General features: G+C 35.2%; 1 protein-coding gene across 6 annotated transcripts in view; it reads left to right on the forward strand.

The window, feature by feature from the left end:
* The window catches only part of LOC144443220 (rho guanine nucleotide exchange factor 28-like), a 162,639-nt gene that overhangs the window by 79,952 nt on the left and 61,951 nt on the right, over positions 1–20,736 (forward strand). For 5 of the 6 annotated variants that reach the window (XM_078132631.1, XM_078132629.1, XM_078132630.1 and 2 more), the window contains exons 5-9: positions 287–470; positions 5,509–5,636; positions 11,633–11,722; positions 17,555–17,755; positions 19,066–19,148. In XM_078132631.1, coding sequence (XP_077988757.1) covers positions 287–470; positions 5,509–5,636; positions 11,633–11,722; positions 17,555–17,755; positions 19,066–19,148 — 686 coding nt within the window. Of the gene's footprint in view, positions 1–286; positions 471–5,508; positions 5,637–11,632; positions 11,723–17,554; positions 17,756–19,065; positions 19,149–20,276; positions 20,339–20,736 lie in introns of those variants that run through there. The other variant, XM_078132635.1, reaches the window with a different exon arrangement.

The following is a 20,736-nucleotide window of genomic DNA, read 5'->3' on the forward strand; positions in this document are numbered from 1 at the left end:
ATCTTTTACTACAACAGTGGTATGAGAAACTCTACAGTGCGTGTGTAGATGGTGAATGGACCTCTCTGCCTAGTGAACAGATATATTCTGCTGTGAGGATTACTCTGTCAATTTTTTATTCTCAAGACACTGTCTATTATCCTAGCCTATATATAGATGCTGTAAGGACCTCTCGACTGTCTCAGTCAACCTGGACTCTGAGAAACTCTTTTTTTTTATCTCAGTTACTGTATTTCTAGGAGGAAAACACTTCATTGTATTCAGTATTCTTCATCTTTATCTTCAGATCCACCACCAAGAGAAACATTACTACACTTCGCAACAAGAGAAGGACTCACACATTTCGCCAGCTTGTTACTTAACAAACCTGGAGGTGATGTAGCTCTGTGTTTGCCCAATAAAAACAGTGATTTACCTATGGATCTTGCAAGGGAGAGAGGATTAGATACTTTGATGGAAACCTTTCAAGAGTAAGTATTGAAATTTTGTCCTGGTACTCTGTAACCTCTGTATTACAAACTCATTAGGAGAAACCATAGACATTTGTTATTATGAAGTGTTTGCTATGTGACAAATAGTGTGACCTCTTTGTAATGAACTCATTGGGAGACTTGTCCTAATGAAGTGTTCGTTATTGTGACTATGGAACAACCTCTGTAAAGCAAACTCATTGGGAGCCGTAAAGATTTGCTGTAATGAAGTGTTCGTTCCGGTGACACTTGGTCTGACCTCTTTAAAGTAAACTCATTGGGAGCCGTAAGATTTGGCGTAATGAAGTGTTCGTTACAGTGACACTTGGTGTAATGAATTCATTTGGAGGTTTGTTATATAAAATATCACAAGAAAGTCATTACATCTAACAATGCAGTTTCAAAAAATGTTCTATTTGGAGCTAGTACAGCAACTGCTGTGAGGTACATGTATCAGTATTTCAGAGATTTTGCAGTCTTTAAAAAAACAAAAAAACATAATAAATTAAGGGCATTGATTGTAAAACTTGTTTGGTTTTAAAAATAAAACAGCTTCTCAACTTAGATGAATTTTGAGAGACTGAAATGTCTACGCTGGAATTTTGATTAGAGCTGAAAAAGTGACTCTGAAAAAAATGTGTAGTATGCTGTAGCTGTGAGTGATTTTGTTTTACTGTGTTAGCTTTGTAACGTCTCTACTAATGCACTCAAATGTCTGAGTAATGTTAATATGTACTGATGATGGATTTGATTTGGCTGTTAATACAAGCATGGAATAAATCGGTATTGTATCAGCACTATCGTGTAATTGAGCCAAGATTAGGTTTTAATAATTGAGAGCTGCTGACAGAAAGTATCAAATAAATAACGATGTTTGTTATAGTAAAGCAAACATTCAATGATAAAGTTGTTTTAACTTCTTCACCTCTTGGCCCCACTTGAACCACCTAGGGGGTCCATAGCTCCTACTTGACCCACCTAGGGGGTCCAGACCTCGTGGGGGAATACGTATACATGTACTACAACGATTCATAGCAATTGTCATTTTCGGAATATTTTTCGATGAGATGGCAGAATTGCTGTATGTTGCATGTAATTGCTTGGTATGAAATGTAAGTTGAATTATTTTTACTTTTTTTTTTCGAATAGGAATGTTGCAGTGAAATGTAAACTAAGATAGAAATTAATCCGTGCACAAACCTAGCTTTGAATTTAAAAAATTGAAATTATTCTGAAAAATAGGAAAGACATTCAATTCTTGGTATCTAAAATAGAATATTACTGCCTTGGTGCATCATAAAAATAATGAACAGTCGATTTCTTGGCCGACATCATAACTTCTGCTTCACACATATCAATATAGGTGCACGTGAGAATAAGTCAACCATCTTGTTCTATTTTGACCATCTAGCATGAGGTAAAATGCTATTGCAGGTACCAAGAATTACAACAGACATTGCTGTTACCGTGTATCGCGCTATTTTTAAAAAAAGCTATCTGACACAATTTTCTTGCCATTCTGACATTGTGAAGCTAAATAGCCATGTGTCTGGGTGATTAATACTACAGAGAGGGACAACTGTTCAGAGATACTGTTATATAGTAAAAACAAAAAAATATGAGTAATTGTAAGAAATTTTTAACTCTGAAGTCTTGATGTTTAGTAATAAATTTAAAAAAAATGTTAATTTTATGCATGTATATATTTACCAGACTGTAAATGACCTTACTTGCAACAATTTGTTATGTTACTTCTATTTTGTTTACATTTGGAATGGGTTAGCCTTTGTGTACATAAAATATAAATTACATATGCACAATTTGCATATTGTGAATTTGCATATTATGTAATTTGCATATATTGACTTGCCATGTATATGAAGGTCACTTGATATCCTCAGAGATATATCTCTGATATTGATAATAATAAAGATGGATGATTTGTTGTCATGGCAACCACAGTTATATATTACCCGTAACCACCATCCATATTGACAATTTAATTGTTGGAGATTGATTTAATCATAGCTGGTCTATGATTGAATAGTACTATTTTTCTTTGCTTCTAAGCAGTGGTGTATGACATAGAATAGTAAGGTATAGGAGAGTCCCAAATTTGTGTACACATCACAAGATATTACTGTTTGTCAGTGGTATATTAGCCAGGAGACTTTGACAGCTATCTATCTCAACATACTGGCTTGATAGTATGAACACACAAAACAATATTTTCAAGTCAGATAGCCTAGTCTCTGGGCTAACTGTCTTGTCAAATTTGCTTCATTATTTCTAAACACACACACAAGGTCATGCTGACATTCACTAAAAAAAAAAAAAGCCACGTTGCAATTTTAGTATTGATGGAAGACCTTAACCAATTTATGTGATTGAGAAAATTGTATTATCGCATTCCTGAACATTAATTTGTTTTCCGTTAATTTTCTTAGAGTAATAATCATGTACAATTAGGTAGTAGAACATCAGTGGTTGGTCATGTGAGACTGAATAATGAAGGAAAACTGTAAAATACTGGCCTCTGCCTACTTTACTAGACACATGGGAATTCTGATAAAGTGTAATTTAATCCAGTCCTACACATGAAACAGATTTGCAGGCGTGTTAGTTTTTTTAAGCCTTTTCCTTGTTTCAAGTCATCATATTAAACCTTGAATTGTATATTTCTGTTGAACTAGCCATAAACCAAAAAAAATGAAATCACAAAATGATAAGAATAACATATTTGACGTAGTTAGGGTTATAATTTAATTATTGTATATGTGAGTTTAATAACGTTGAGATAAAATATGGAATTTTTATTAAGTCTATTATGTTTAATATGTATGATTTATTGTTTAGTCAGTGATCAATATAGTCTGTCTGTTTATTATGTAATAATACCCGGTCATTTTATTCCCTTCTGGCATGATTAAATTGCATTATCATTATTTTGCTGGTCTCCTAATTCAATTCAACTTTTCTCGCTGACAAGCTAGCTTTAAAAGTTGACCTGTGAATTATCTTGTTTAGCTCAGAAACTTGAAAATATCATTCAACAGAACATTTTTTTTCTGTCACGCCAGTCTCTGGGCTATACTATCAAACCAGTATGTCAAGTCCGATAGCCAAGTCTGTGGGCTATACTGTCAAGCCAGTATGTCAAGTCCGATGGCCAAGTCTCTGGGCTATACTATCAAACCAGTATGTCAAGTCAGATAGCCAAGTCTCTGGGCTATACTATCAAGCCAGTATGTCAAGTCAGATAGCCAAGTCTCTGGGCTATACTATCAAGCCAGTATGTCAAGTCAGATAGGCAAGTCTCTGGGCTATACTATCAAACCAGTATGTCAAGTCAGATAGCCAAGTCTCTGGGCTATACTATCAAGCCAGTATGTCAAGTCCGATGGCCAAGTCTCTGGGCTATATTGTCAAACCAGTATATCAAGTCAGATAGCCAAGTCTCTGGGCTATATTGTCAAACCAGTATGTCAAGTCCGATAGCCAAGTCTGTGGGCTATATTGTCAATCCAGTATATCAAGTCAGATAGCCAAGTCTCTGGGCTATACTGTCAAACCAGTATGTCAAGTCAGATAGCCAAGTCTCTGGGCTATACTGTCAAGTCAGTATGTCAAGTCCGATGGCCAAGTCTCTGGGCTATATTGTCAAACCAGTATGTCAAGTCCGATGGCCAAGTCTCTGGGCTATATTGTCAAACCAGTATGTCAAGTCCGATGGCCAAGTCTCTGGGCTATATTGTCAAACCAGTATGTCAAGTCCGATGGCCAAGTCTCTGGGCTATATTGTCAAGCCAGTATGTCAAGTCAGATAGCCAAGTCTGTGGGCTATACTGTCAAGCCAGTATGTCAAGTCAGATAGCCAAGTCTGTGGGCTATACTGTCAAGCCAGTACGTCAGGTCAGATAACCAAGTCTTTGGGCTATATTGTCAAGCCAGTATGTCAAGTCAGATAGCCAAGTCTCTGGGCTATACTGTCAAGTCAGTGTGTAGAGTCAGATAGCCAAGTGTCTGGGCTATACTGTCAAGCCAGTATGTCAAGTCAGATAGCCAAGTCTCTGGGCTATACTGTCAAACCAGTATGTCAAGTCAGATAGCCAAGTCTCAGGGCTATACTGTCAAGCCAGTAAGTATGTCAAGTCAGATAGCCAAGTCTCTGGCTATGTCATGTTTGGTTGAATAACATGAAATCTGAATTATTATTGCAAGGAAAACACAATAATGAAAAGTATCAATTAAAATCCAATGTGCAGACAAAACCAAATAGAGATTTGTTGTTGTTGGTCAAATTGATGAAAACACTGAGGGAAGGGAACACTGACTTGTTGGTGTGCCACAAGAAGCTGTGCGTTAGTTATGCTTCACCAGACACTCTGGTTTTATGTGCAGCAAACTTACATGCATACAGAGATTTTTAGTCTCCTGCAAGTCATGTGTATTCATAAAAAATGTGTATTCCTACCAAAAGAGAGGGAGAGATTTTATCCATTGATATACATTAAGTAGTTTATTTCCCATAATGCATCAGATTTGGCCATTCTGAAAACACAATTTTAGAGAGGTCACATGATACAGGGTTATAGTGAAAATTACTTTTCTGGTCCCCTAAGCCTAAGGAAATGATTAAAGCCCAAGATAAAACCAGACCTTTTAACTTCTCTGTTGTTAGAAAGTATAAAGCCTCCTGTGGCAGCTGGGCTGTACAAAGTACATCAAGAGATTGTTTCACAAATTTCCTCATGTTTTAATCAACACACCAGGTAAATTCCTGGAAAGCAGAACAAGTCATCAGATTGCTACATTTGCAGATGATTATAAGAAAGTGGTAAGGCTCTTGGCAGTTTTACCAAGTACACACGAACTGCCTGAAAGCTTTTCGTGGTGTGTTAATCAGAAAGTCAGCTGAATAGATTAAATGTTCCATTTGTGACAAGACACTCACTGAATATCGATCAGGCAGAATTGATGCCAAGCCTTTACCTAGTGGTGCACATGATCGATTTTAACATCTTTCTACTTTCTGCAGATATTCTGAAGATGGTGGAGTACACAAACAAGAAACAGACAGGGTTCAAACGAGCACAGCAATGATTCGTAAACACAATATAGGAACTGCAACGATCTCAACTAGAATATCTGAACATAGAATTGTAGGTGAGTATCGTTTTTGTAAGTCATATACAGAAATTGATTGGTGAAATGGAATCTATTACATCACATGATTCAATTATTCAAATGAGCACAGCAATAATTTGTAAACACAATATACGAACTGCAACGATCTCAACTAGAATATCTGAACATAGAATTGTAGGTATCGTATCGTTTTTGTAAGTCACATATACAGAAATTGATTGATGAAATGTAATCTATTACATCAATGATTTAATTATTCAAATCTAGTCATCCTGTAAACTCAGAAAGGACAATGTTACTTCAAATGTGTATAGCACAGCTGAGCAGTTTTTTTTTTTTTAGATTTAGTACATGTTGAAATGACAGTTGGTTATTTTAAATCCTAATTGATATAGTGTATTTTATAAAACTTGTTTGTGTCAGCTATAAACCAAGTGATAAATCTACTCTTTATCATTTCTAAGTTCTTTGACTATAGGATCAGCTCATGGTAGTCCTGTTTGTAGAAGGAGTAAGTTTGGATTTTCACATTGTCCCATTTATCAAGTTCCATGCTGCAAAAAGCTGTACATCAGTACCAGAACCTACCCCAGCACTGCCTAATATCATAGAATTAACAGGCCAAGCAGTCAGTTATTTTAAATCAAATTGATAATTTACTCTCATTTGACATTTCTGTGACTACAGTGGGTACCTACTCGAATGACCAAAAAGTCACAAAATTGGAAATTTTCGTAATTTGAAATGTTCCTCCTTATATGCACTCGCCAACACATCCAGTATGGTGTTGTATGTTTGCATAGGTAAGGAGGGACATTTGAAATTATGAAAAGTTCCAGTTTTGAGATGTTTGTCATCCAAACGTGTAGTCAAAGAGATGTAAAATAAGTAGATAGTCAACTGATCACTAATATTTGATGATTTAGGCCTGTTAATTCTTTTGTCATTGGGACTCTAAAACTGCTGGTGTGTGAGGTTTAAGTTTGTTGCATAGCTTTTCATAGGACACTGTAACATGACAATGTCAGAATTGAATCCCAACTTCTGCCATCTGCAGTGAGGATTACATTCACCAGTTATTAAAATCCTTATTTTCTCATGTGTAGATCTGTGCTATTGAAAACTGTCTTAAATCTAATTCTTAGTCCGTTAACAAGACGTTTTACTCAGAACCAGCTTACTGCTGATTTAACAGGGAAAGATAACTCAGAACCAGTATAGTACTGATTTCATAGGTAAAGGTAGATTTCTGGTTGGACCACTATGGCACTATACTAGCATTTGTTTATTCTAGGATGTCGTCACATTGTGAGAGACCAATCATAGTTACACAATGCAATTTAGGGGAAACTTGTTTGGAATATAAGAAGCATGTAATTGCAGTATTTTATAGTGGATCATTTAGAGTGGTACAAACTGACTTTGTGATCTTTCTTTTTAGTTGGGTGGTTTTAACTAATATAAAAAAAGTCTTTAAACCGATCTCATTTTTATATATTGATGTATACCTTCAGTGGCACTAAAAATCACCTTGTAGGGTTGTTTATAGCACAGTTGATGTAATAATAAAGGTAATACATTAAGATATGTCACTAAGTAGTTTATGTAATCTGCTTAAATACCTAGTTTAAATTCTGCCAATAGCAAGTAATGGTTATGTTTCAATAAATAGAGTGCGTGTACTTAAGTATATATATTAATGTGCAGCAAGGGGTACAAATGAAAATATCAAAAAATTGAAGCCTGCCCTCACAGGTAGCATTTGTAATTTCCATGCAAACAACTGTTATAGTCCACGTGTTAAAAACTTGTTTGTTACAACAGTGAAGTGGCTAGTAGAGACTTCATCAATATTTGTAAACTCAGTGCAACAAAAGGTGCAAATTACACCATTGCAGTCAATATGCAAACTATTATTTATAAATAAAAGACAAAATTTTGTATTCTAGGACAAAATTATGAAAAAATTTGGATTTTTTCTGTATCACCTCACAGCAAGACATTACAGACAAAGGGAAGCATTGTAGTTCTAAGGCAAAATGAAAAAAAAGTATGTGTTTCCAATAACCTGACTGATGCTAGTTTTAAACCGCCAACCCTAGGTATTTTTTTAAAGATTTAAAACAAAAAGATAAGAAATTCTTGGCCTTCAAGTACATCTGTTTTCTTTCCCCAGTGATGTCTGTACATCAAACTATCATAGAAAGGGTATTCTGACCGACATTTTTTTTGTTTTTGGGTCAAAGCAATAGTTTTCAAATAGAAAAGCAGTGAAAAAGATAAAGTGAAGTAAAATCCTTACCTACATACCCTATTTTCTGAGGCTATCTTATTGGAAACACACAATTATTTTTTTTTGTCTAAGCGACAGCATTTTTGTAGTAGAGAAAGAAAGAATACACAAACTACTGGGGCTGCTTGGATTAACAATATATTTTATATACATTAATGTTTTTACAACAGAGAGAGTTACAAAAAATCAGGAAGTGAATGGAATTTGAGATATAAAAGGAAATACAAGTTGACAATGAAAGTATATTTCGTGTATGTATATCACATATAGTACACATCCTGTTTTTGGTTTACAGTTTTGTCCTTGCAGTCATTACACCCAAACTGTTCATGTTAGGTACACTATAATCAGATATTTGAATATTTTATAATAATAATGTAATAATATTATAGTAATAATATTGTCAATATCCTACAATTTTTGCTACTTTATCGTATTATTTGATTACTGTGTATCGTGACGTACAGATTCTATATTTATCAGTGAATGTGAAGTCATTTGAATTTTTAATTTGATTTTTATTAAGCAGAGCTTTGAATATTATTCTGTAATAATATTACAGTAATAGTGTCAGTTTCCTTCAGTTTTGTTGCTTAAATTATTTTTTATTTCTGTAATGTGACTTGCAAGTTACTATTAAATTTGATCAAGGAATGGGGTGCTATTTGAATTTGAAATTTGATTTTATAACATTAGCCATGTGAAATAATGAAATGATGCGACATGAACTGATGTAGCATTCATACATCGTCGTAAACCACAGCCTCTTTACGGCATTGTCCAAGATGGTCAAGATGATTTGCAGTGTCACGAAAGAAAATATCATCTCTGGTTTGCGAGAATGTGTTCATAATGATAATGAAGTATTCTTGACATTGGAAGTTCTACATTTACGTCAATAAAAGTAGATAATATGTGATTATCTGATAATTAGATACTATTCAACGATAGTTGTCTTCACTCAGCTTTGGAAGATATGACTTTATAAGTAACCTATCAGTTTTCACTATTAGTCGCTAGATGAGTAGTGACAAAACCCTTAGGTTGCTATTATGTATTAATTTCTCGGTGAAAAAGAACAATATTAAGATATAATATGATATGAAAAATCAGGAAAAAATAATGACGGTTTTGAATGTTTTGACTCATATTTCAAGTTTTGTAGAGTCCATAACATAGATGTGAAGAACAATTAATGTATGAAAAAACATAATTTTGTTCAACTTGGCTTATTGGATATAATTTTTATTATTAAGGTAGAAGGAGGGACATAATCAGGATGATATTAGGAGGGGAAAGTACAGTGCTACAAATGTGGTTTTGTGTCAGTTCAACTCGCTGACTTCTCTGAGTCTGACTCACTGAATAGATCTGTACACGTCATAAAAACTAAGAATTTATATACCTCATATCTTTTTCTCCATTATATTTGAGGTTGTGAATTCCTTCGCCTAAAAATGTTTTTTTTTCCCCTTTCTGGAGTACTTTGTTGAAGTCCACACTGTAGTCTTGAAATGTTCTCATATTACTTGTACTATGTAGGCGTGTAAAAGTTTTGCCAGACAGTAAGGTGTTTTACAAATGTAGCTAGAGGCTTTTCAAGCCTGTGTCGTGACAACAAATTCTCTGACTACTGTCTGCCAATTTCACGAATTGTCAGAATGGATAGAGTTTGTCTTTCTGCAGTTCTACTAGTGCCTTTAATGGCATACATCAACGGTTTGTCTAACATATTTTGTTGACGTAGACTCTTTCCTTGATTGCATTACTAATATGACGACATCACCGTATACTTTATCTGTCCTTGATGTTAAAATCTGACCCATTTTAATTCCCAGTATACAAATTTCCAAATTTCAGAAATATAATATATATTTTGACCTACAACTTATCAAAATATATCAAATACTGTAAAAACTACTTCAAAGCTGATAAAAGTTAGAATTTTTTTATATTCCCTGACCTAATTTTGTAGCTTCATTTGTTGTTCCAGGAGATTTCTGCTCAGCTTGCAAATAATCATAATGTAGATTTGTATAATACACCTTTTCTCCTGAGAGCTCAAGGCGCTCGCAATTATTACCCCTGGCATGGATCAATGGCAGCACAACAGCCCTTTGATACTTCCTCAACTCCTGAGGAGCACACAATCCATTGCAGCCTCTATAAAGTGTATAGGATTAAAGCATTCATATTGCAACCTCTATCCTACCAGATCCCCAAATTACACAGCTGGGTTGACTGAGGCACAGTCAGGGTTCAAATCTTGCCCAAAGACTTTAGCCATTCAGAAACAAATGGCAGTGACAGGGCTCGAACCTGCAACCTGAGGATTCCAAGCCGGCCATGCTAACCATTCACCCATCATGACTCTATGATGCTATTAAACGATGTATCACGATCAGTGAGCCTGATCACAAGGTTTCATGTTGAGATAAACACGATAAAGATAACACACAGACACCCCATACACAGTGTCTGCTCTGTATTCTGCTCTGTATTTTGTTAAACAATAACAAAAACAAAGCAAAGCAAAATACAGAGCAAACAAATGTAATATATGTTTGTGTGTTATCTTTATTGCGTTGATCTCAACATGAAACCTTGTGATCAGTCTCACTGATCATGATACATCGTTTAATAGCATCTGCAAGCTAAGGTGAAATCTCCTATAAGTCTAATAATAGTTCTGCATAAATTTTGTCCGTTTTAAAAAGACTACTGTGAATGTAAGTCCAGCTTTCTCTTTATCTTTGTTAAAATCACTGTTGAGGAGAACTACGGGAAATTTGTTGTCAAATGTGAGAAGAACATATGCATTTGACATAATGTCATTCTTAAATCAATATCTTTTAGATACGGTCTGCCACCTAAGCTTTTTAAATCTACCGTTTCACATACACGACTGCCTCACCAATCAAAACATGTAGAGGGCGGTAGTCTGTTGTACAGTGCTATTTTATCGTCTTATATTGATGTCATCGGCAGTAAATGAAATTAAAAATTGTTCTTTTCATGGCACTCTTAATAAATGTTCTGTGAAAGTCCCAGAGTATATCAAAATGTGAGAGTAACCCATAAATCAACATCCTCCATGAAGAAAGTCGCAAAAGTACAAACTGTTTCTCATCATTTCTGAGCACAATGTTATCCCTAAGCAAAGTAACAATATACTAGGCCATCTTGTCATTTCTGAGCACACTTTTGTTAAAAAAAGAAAATCAAACTCGAACTACTTTATTCTATGCAAACATGATATCATAATAGTCATAAGACCTAAAGTTCTCTGTTCCTGGTCTCAAACTGGTAACTCTAAAAGTTGTTACAAGTTGGTGAGCACTGTCTTGTGAAAACGTACTTGGGAAAATGATATAGTAAAGTTCTAGGAACTCAAACTTTCAAAAAAACTAGATGTTGATAAAGGGAGAAAGTAGGCTAGTGTGCTCTCGTTTAATGTATTAAAAAACCGATATACGACATAAACACCTTGATAGTGTTTTTGTCTACAGTGCCCACAAGCAATGTAATATGAGAGATGACTTCTCACATGCCATGTAATCCTTTACAGAGCCAAAGGAAGACAGTAAACTATTATACTATGCTGGGGCCAAGTTGAACCAATTCCTTGGCTGAACGAAGAAAAATATTGGGGAATAATATCTAAGTATGAAAACTTGTCACTTTTAAACTTCTGAATTTTTTTCTCTTTTTTTTCTTCTAGATGACGATATCAAAAAACTGCAGGAAATCACAACATTAATGAAAAGTGATGTGAAGAATCGATTAAAACTAGCGCACACGTGGTCAAGAGGTGAGGAAATGTCGGAATGTTTTAAAGCTGTACTGGCTGTAACTGGAATATTTAAAAAAAAAAATGTTTTTGATAAGTATACTTGTAATGTTGTACACTGTGAACAGGATTTGAATTACATGTGAGTGGACATATTTGTATAGCTGTATGCATGGTATGGTACAATACATAGTATTGATATTGTTTATCCAATCAAATTGGGTCCACACCCTAAAATCACCATGTCAACATAGATAAGGTTCAGTAGTGCTATAGGCATGGCAAAGTGTCTGTCTGTCTGTCTGTCTGTCTGTCTGTCTGTCTGTCTGTCTGTCTGTCTGTCTGGATGTGTATAAACAACCTCAAGTCAAAAACTACTGGACCGATTGCCATGATATTTGATGGGTGTATTACCTTGGGTGTTTAGTTGGGAATTTGTTCAAATCAAAATGATCTTACCACTGGGGTGTGTGGTGTAGGTAAAAAAATGTGATTTTTGGTCAAAAAACTCCAAAGCTACTCAACAGATCGGTCTGAAATTTGGTTGGAACGTTCTTAGGGGTTTTTAGGTTAAGAATTGTTCATGACATGATGATTTGCAAATTATGGCTAAAATGTGTCTTTTTTGGTCAAAAATCTATAATTCCAAAATTATTGAGCAGATTGGGTTGAAGTATGATGGAAATGTTCTTAGTGGAGTTTAGATTAAGATTTGTTCATGGCATGATGATCCCATCAGTGATATGAAAATTAAGGCTAAAATGTGTCTCTGGGGTCAAAAATTAGGTCTAAAAATCTCAATTTTGGTCAAAAACGCATATCTTGAAACTGCATGGTGAGTGGGTTGAAATTTGGTGGGGGAGTTTCTGGAGACATTAGTCTGCAGTTATAACAATTTTCAGTGAATATATCACTGCTTGTGAGATAAAAAAAAAAAAAATTCTCCAGTTACAGCTAGTGCAACTTTTAAAACTGTAAATATTTTGCAATATTTAAATTATTGTTTATTATATATTGTTTATTTGTTTCAGTCACAAATCCATGATGTTAGAAGTATGCACTATTTTTTATGTGGTAATACATTTAAAATTTGCGACATTCTCATCTGTTGCTACGTTTGCTAGTAAGATCCAAACCCAGTGAAAGTATTCGTCTTCAGCACTGTCTACCCACCCTACCCACCCTTCTATTCTTCAGAATAAGTGAAACTAGGATGCAAAAAACCCAAAAAAAAACAGAACTGATTTCATTTTTTAGCTCCGCTGTCAGCGAAAGCTGAAAGCGTAGCTTTAGGTATAGGTGGGTATTGAGGTATAGAGAGTAGAGTGAATCATATGTGTCCGTCAAACTTTTATATTTTCACTATCTACCCTGAAAGTGACAGTCGGAATTCTTCGATATTTGGTGTGCATGTTCCCTGGGGGGAGGCTATTCAGATTTGTTCATGCCAAGTTGATCTGTGCTATTTTCAATTTTTTATGATTTTTTTTCCAAAAATGACATTTTCATCAACTCCTCATAAACTTTAAATCAGATTGCTTTGATATCTGGTGTGTTGATGCACAGGGGGTAGCTTACTTAGATTTGTTAATTTCAAGTCAGCACGTCTTCTCTTCTATTTTTTATGATTTTTTTTTGAAATTTGAAAAAAAAATGAATATGTTAATGAGTATTATGACCGACGCCATATTGGAAATCAGTCCGCGAGACTTTAGGTAAAGTGTAACTTTTCAAAAGACACTATTGACGTCAAACAAGCAATGTAATATGTGCTATAGTCATAATTCTACGCATTGTGCGCCCAAATGACAAATATTTGTTCGAAAAAGGGTTGTAAACTTCAAATCCAATTCTCCACCCACCCCTCCTACAGAATGGTTCATTCCAGTATATGCACCTCATTATCATTGTGAGAAGTCTTCCATGCCTGAACTGAAGTGTATCGAACGATTTTTGACAGAGTCAGTCGTCAATAAAAACGATAATACTCTTTCTAAAATTACCACATTTTGAAAGGGAAAGTACTTTGTGGTTCATTTATGGAGTTTTGTTTTTGTACGATCAATATTGGTGGCAAAATTACAGCGTCAAAATTGCCGATGTGGTAATGCAGGACAATCCCAAGTACCCGGATGCACTAGGGACTAACCCAGAAGCAAGTCGTTGTCAGCCATACGTTACAGTGCAGTGGTAACATCGTCCGAGAAATCGCTGCGTTCAGTGTCATTATTCACAGAATTGTTGTTTTCGAGTGAAAACCCGTCTTGAATTGTATAACTCTAACATGTCAAGTTATATTTTGAAAGTTGTATCGCTAGTTTGAGACGATTTTCTCACGTACTATCGGGGCTTACTTGGACTTGGACCTTACTCCAGTTCATCGGGAAGTTTAGCCAGCCCGATAATTCTTTCTGGTTTAGTTTACAACACTTTTGATCCGCAGATTTTGTTGTTGTGATGAAAAGAAATTAAAAATTAAAAAAAAGATCACTTCAACCATTTCGTTGTGTTTTCTTTATGAAAGGTAATCGAACATGAACGAGTGTTACCACTGTAACCAGGAGGGTCTATGCTGTAACGTATGGCAAGGGTTCGACATACACACGCTGGTACATGGTCCGCTATTCCGCGAGTCTAGTAACTTTCTGTTTAGGACCAGTAAAGGTTACTAAAATGCATCCGACGGGATAGTGACTTTTCGATAGGTATATTAGGGAGCTCAGAATTCAAACCACCGGCTATATGATGAATTCACGGTCATAGTAAAATTCATTTGATTTTTAATTTGCTATTTTGACCAACTCTGGTTGTCTATTCGCGATAAAATTACAATTACTTGAATTAGTTTGGAAACGGGGTAGATTTTCTATGATTCCGTGTCATAAAAGCATGTGTTGTGTAGTTTTCGAAAAGCACACCCGGTGGGAAAGTCGCCCAACAGGCGATCTCGCGCCATTGCTGTACTACGTGGCACTTTATTCTGGCGGGGTGTCTCTTGAAAACGGGAATAGCGAAGGATGAGCCAATCAAGTGAGACCTTTCAAATGTAGCTAATATTATAGCCAATAAAATTAGTTGTACGATGATATGTGTATAATAAGGGTAAGGCTGGCCTCTACACTGTAACAAGTAAATAGTAAAGTTGAAATCTTTGTCGCATGAATTCGTATTTATGTACGGATGCGTAGTCTTTCTGAACAGTAATTTTTAGATCAGTTAGTATTTAAACTATGTTTCTGAGTTAATTATTCGGTAGGTTATTGACGAGCTCCCTTTGTAAAAACGCTGTACAAATTGGATGTAAGTGAAGCTCAATCATAACAATGGTGGCTGTCAAAATCGAAGACGCAATTTGACCGTGTTGTTATTTCAGTGAGTTTATTCAGCAAGAAAACAACGTGTTCTATGTTTTTGTACTTCCTACATGATGTGATGATCGTTTTTTTACCGGTACAACTTACAGCCTACAATGAAACTGCTAACTTAGTAACAGTGTACTAACACTGACATGATTCCGTGTTCCGTGTTCCGTGTTCATGTTTTGGGGCACATTTCTAAATACGCGAAACCAGTTATTGAATGTGTTGTGGATATTGATATTCAGTTTGAAAAATTAAAATCCTGAACTTTATTTTGCGAACGGTTTTGTCATTTCTTAGTAATTATAGGGCCGACTGTATCACGTTTAACGTTTATGTCAACCCGGAAGTACATAGACACGAAAATAGACGAAGTGACTTGTACATGTAATTAGTAACAAAATTTTGCTGTAACTGCTGGTAACCTTCAAATTTATTTATTTTTATGTTGTAAATACATTCTAATATGCACTAAGGACAACACTATAAAGACTTGCTCCATGGGAAGGTAATTTTTTGTCTTTTAAAAATGCAATAGTTAGATCAATGTGTACCAGAAATGTTATGTAGTATTTAAGCTAGAAATAAGACCACATAACATCTTATTACTCCCCCCCCCCCCCCCAATTAAGACAAACTACTCACAGAAAGCAACAAAAAAAGAGAAGAAGCTCCAAAACATAAAAAAGAATAAAATTACAGTAAGGAGTTGATGATGCACAAACAACTACAAAGAAATAGACAGTTCAATTACAACACACGGTTTGAAATAAATATGGGGTTTGGAAAAGTGAATTAGAAGTAGAGCAAAAACTAAGAGAGATGAAGAGCCTAAGTGAAGAAGCGAAAGCACTTAAAGATAGGACCACCAAATGTTTTGCAGGACTACTACGTTATCAATTTTACTAGTCCTGTGGGATAGTGACTTTTTTACTCCAGTGTCGAACCCTGTTGGCTTAGAATGACTCTCTTTCGGGTACTTGGGGATTGTCGCCGTACGGAAACTAAGATGGCGATTAATACATTTCTTCCCTATATATATATCTACTACAACTAGTACAAGTTGAATGTTGTTGACTTGGTAAATTTGTTAGAAAATTGAAATTCAAATTGCCTCAAAATTATTTTAGATCCCTAGTTTATTTCATTCATCATTAAAATTTTCCAGGGTTAAAGCTGTAAGACACTGGAATTATTTATAGCCAACCTCAAAATCTTCTCTTTTTTTTCTTTTTCTTGTGTGCATTTCCCAGTCATTTTTTTTCTGAGATTTTGTGCAATTTTTCATAACAGTAGATTTTTGTTATAAAATGGTGACTATGGTATAAAAGTACAATACATTACCAACTTCTGTGTAAAATGTGTTTTATAGTGAGACATCATATGAAACCACTAACCACTTTATTGCATCGCTAAAACAAAACTGCATAGTGAAGAGCTGAAGAACTGAACCACTTCTACATGTCACCAAAATAAAAAATAAAATTTAAAAAAAAACAGCGGAGCTATTCTGACCGATAGGTCGCTTGTTTTCAACAAACCTTAATCCTAAAAGGCTTTGGCTTCTAGAAAGTCAATATCATGCTGCCCTTAAGGGTTTTAGAATTTAAGGGGTACGGGTTAATCCTCCTTAAATATCAAAAGGGAAGGATATAATATCATGTGAATACACACTGTTTTAAGAAAATCTTCTCAATATATACTGGAAACATAATTCGTAATGGTATTTTTTTGTATCTACCCATAGAAGCAAGATGGAGTAAAAGTAGTAACATTTCATGTTCGTATGGTTATATTCTATATATCCACCCATAAAAGCAAAATTACTAGTCCCTATGTTCTCAACTACATGTTACAAACCAATATATATGATGAACAAAAAAAAATAAACATGTAGGGAATTAGGTACAGATACTTGAAGTGGTAATATTAGTCAGGATGTCTAAGAGTACAGTGGCAATGAACACATTGCTGACACGTTAGTCTAGAAGCTATACATGTCGCCTCGTTTTCTCTAATCTCTCTTCACCATATAGTCAAATGGCTTTCTTTAGCATGGCATTCCATTCTTACCACTGATAAACATGATACACATGTGACTTACTTTCTAACTGGAGGCTGAGTTTGTAGTAAACTGAACAAAGTAACTAATTACAACCACCTGTCAGTGTGTGATGGATTACTACTGACATGCACTGTTCATCCTTTCCCCAGCAGGAGATTTAACCAATAAAATTTGTCCATTTGACTATACATGGAGAGAGAGAGAGAGAGAGAGAGATTATATAAAACAATACAAGTATAGTTACTAGACTATTGTCACTTTAATACACTGACAGCATTGTGTAGCACCAACACCAATGAATTACTTGCTATTTTAAATATTTGATTTCTGTCTCTGAAAAAATTAAAACAAATGAAGGTCTATTCTTCGGTGTAGTTAAGCAAAACTTGAGAAATGTTAATGAAAGTCATGTTTGTTTCTTTGATGCAGTTGATGAGGATGAGAACGAGATCACTGAAGAGCTCGAAAACTCACGAGAAGTTTACAACCAGGAAGGCAATAGAAGTATATCGCCATCGTTGCAATCCAGACACATTAATAATGGAAGTGAACAGGATCAAGTCCATCATTCCGGACACACTATCCCTACAATTAGTGTGACAGATCCATTAGATAACAGTCTTGTTTTAGGTGAGTCCTAGATTCACTTTCATATTAATATTCTCACATCAGATGCTATTTCTGAATATTTTTGTTTTTATTTGGCTGAGGACTATGTATATATGTGTGAGCACACACACACACACACACACACACACACACACACACACACACACACGTGAGTGAGTGTGTGTCTATCTATCTGTCTGTCTCTGTGTCTGTCATGTATATATGTATGTATGTATGTATGTATGTATGTATGTATGTATGTATGTATGTATGTATGTATGCATGCATGCATGTATGTATATGTATGTATTTATGTGTATGTGTGTGTGTGTGTGTGTGTGTGTGTGTGTGTGTGTGTGTGTGTGTGTGTGTGTGTGTGTGTGTGTGTGTGTGTGTGTGCATACATGTATGTATGTATGTATGTATGGTTAAGTGCAATGTTAGAAATATCAGATGTGTTTTTATTTTTGATGTAGCCTAAAGTCCAGGCTATTGGTGATTTTGAATATTGATTTTCCCATGACGTATTCAAAACCCCCATCCACACCGATTCTGGGCTAATTTTGATGTGTTGTCCCATGACGTATTCAAAACCCCCATCTGCACAGATTCTTGGCTAATTTTGATGTGTTGTTCCAGCATGACTATTATGACTTATCAAAATTAAATTAATGACACATAACAGTGTTTATATGTACTAGCCATTTATGGTCTTTTCATGTAGGATATTAATCAGATGCAGTACACACACCCAAACACATGACATAAGTTCCTTCCTGTACAAGTCATTCAGGGATAAAACAAAATTAGAACAGTCGGTGTTTACAAGTTACTGAACTGAGAAGGGACATATAAAGTATTGGTTTACTGGAAACATTTAATTTAGTTATACAGTTACATCCTTATACGTAAATGTCCTGCACTCTGTCATTATTTTGTGGCTCTTCAGGTGAACATAGAATTTACTGCATACGAACTACATACTACTTACAAGTTGGGAACTTTGGATAGGAAATAATGCTAAGCCAATTAATTATTTCTTGCCACTTGAAATTTCAAGACATCAGCTTTTTAAAGAGCTCTTGAGTAGAACAAGGCCTGCTACCTTCAAGAGAAACATTATGAGTGAAACTTGAAATGTTTACCTTGTGTCTCACCAAGTAGTGAACAGGTGACATTTCTACTTGTGGGTTCCAAACTGCATGGAATGTTAAATTGAACAAATATAATTAATATTAGTCACTATCAGAGCATAACATGTCAAGGGGGTTTGTTGCTTGCATGGCTGACTGGCTAATTTTCCCTCCCTCCTTCTTTTTATCAATGCACAGAGGAAAGTTTACGTCGGCTACATGATTTAAGTGAAGGGATCCAGAAGAAAAGGGAACACCGTCAGACGTTACTCTTAGTGGAGGTAAGAAACAACAAACATTATATACTGGAAGTGAAATGTTTACCTATGGAGACTGCTGTTGTAAAAGATACTGTGTTATCTGACTATGCAGAAACTTGACTATCAGATTACACTTTCATAATGGAGGAATGATTTGAATGAAATTTATTTCACTAGATAATAAAAACAAGTTTGACAATGTGATTCACCCCAAAATTTTTGTAGGAAGACCGCTTTTTATTGAAACGCACAAAAGAGACATATTTGAAGTTTCCTTTATGAATTATTAGTAAAATTTTAGCATTTGCATTTTGAAGAATATGAAAAATAATTTAAACACAGTTACCATTACTTTTAATATTCTGTATCAAGTATACACTAAAAGGGGTTCTCTTTCGCGAAGTTTTTTGAAAATGTTTGCAATTTTAATAAGCCAACATAGCTAAGCATGATATGATAAAACTACAAAAATTTGCTGTAACTAAAACAGCAGTTATTTTCAGGTTGAAAGAGAGGCTCTTGTAAGCCTCTCTGTCGAGCTGGTAATATTGTAATTTGTATATCCAGTTCTACATTGTGAAAAGAGATTAAACTCCAATATCCAGAAGGTTTATGTCGTACACAGATGTGTTGATGGTTGTAGATTCTTTACTCTCAAAAATAGTCATAAAAAAGTCAAAAAGGTCACAGAGAAAGATAAACTTTTATGCTTAGTTGTGTTTTTTCAATTTATCGGAAAATCATTGAGTGCATGAATGCAATCAATGCGACTCTGACTAGCATACCACACAGTGAGTGTATCCCATTAAAAACACATAATGATTGAACTCCTGGTCAATTTAACGGCTGTGATTTCAACCACTCGGCTGTGATTTCAACCACAGTCAACCCGAGGAGCTGAAAGCTTTATCTCAAGATCAGAGATCCGGAATGAAAGTCAGACAGTGTAGTGAAAGCTATAGGAAACAGCAAATTAACAAACAGAGCTGGGAGTTAAAAATAGCAAACCAAAGGAGAGGATTGAGTTACATGAGCCAACGCGAAATTTAGTGTGGTCAGTAAACTGTTTGCTGTGGAGTCCACAAGACTGCCTTTTCATATATGCACACTTTGTATAATATGAAGAGAAGTGATACAGGTGTCTGTCAACAATGTGTGTCTGCGTAGCCATCAGTTTTGACTTTCAACGTTGGTATTATTTTTACATACCAGTAAGTATGTGTGTACACGTTTCAAGCATTATGTAACTGTCATAGGATAGAAGGTCAATTGTATGAGTGTATGTTATATAGAGGAAGGGCTTTTGAATATATACTGTGGATTGTTGGAAGTGTACACTTCAGGGAAAGTATCTCAAGCAGTTGTCATTCGTATGACCAGTATTTGCAGGTGCCGATGTGATTGATTGATATTAGATACATGCTGTGTGCAGTTGCCAAGAGATTCCTTCATTCCTCGGAGAATGAGTTTGACATTGTTTGGATTTGAAAACGGTATAGGAAAACCAGTCTGCAGAAAGAACAGAAAATAGTTGAGTCTCGGTCTACAAACCTAGTGGTTTTATTTGTAATGTCATCTATGCAATACAGCATTGAACAAACGTCACTCT

The sequence above is a fragment of the Glandiceps talaboti genome, chromosome 12, assembly GCF_964340395.1.
Source record: "Glandiceps talaboti chromosome 12, keGlaTala1.1, whole genome shotgun sequence".
NCBI classification, from domain to species: Eukaryota; Metazoa; Hemichordata; class Enteropneusta; family Spengelidae; genus Glandiceps; species Glandiceps talaboti.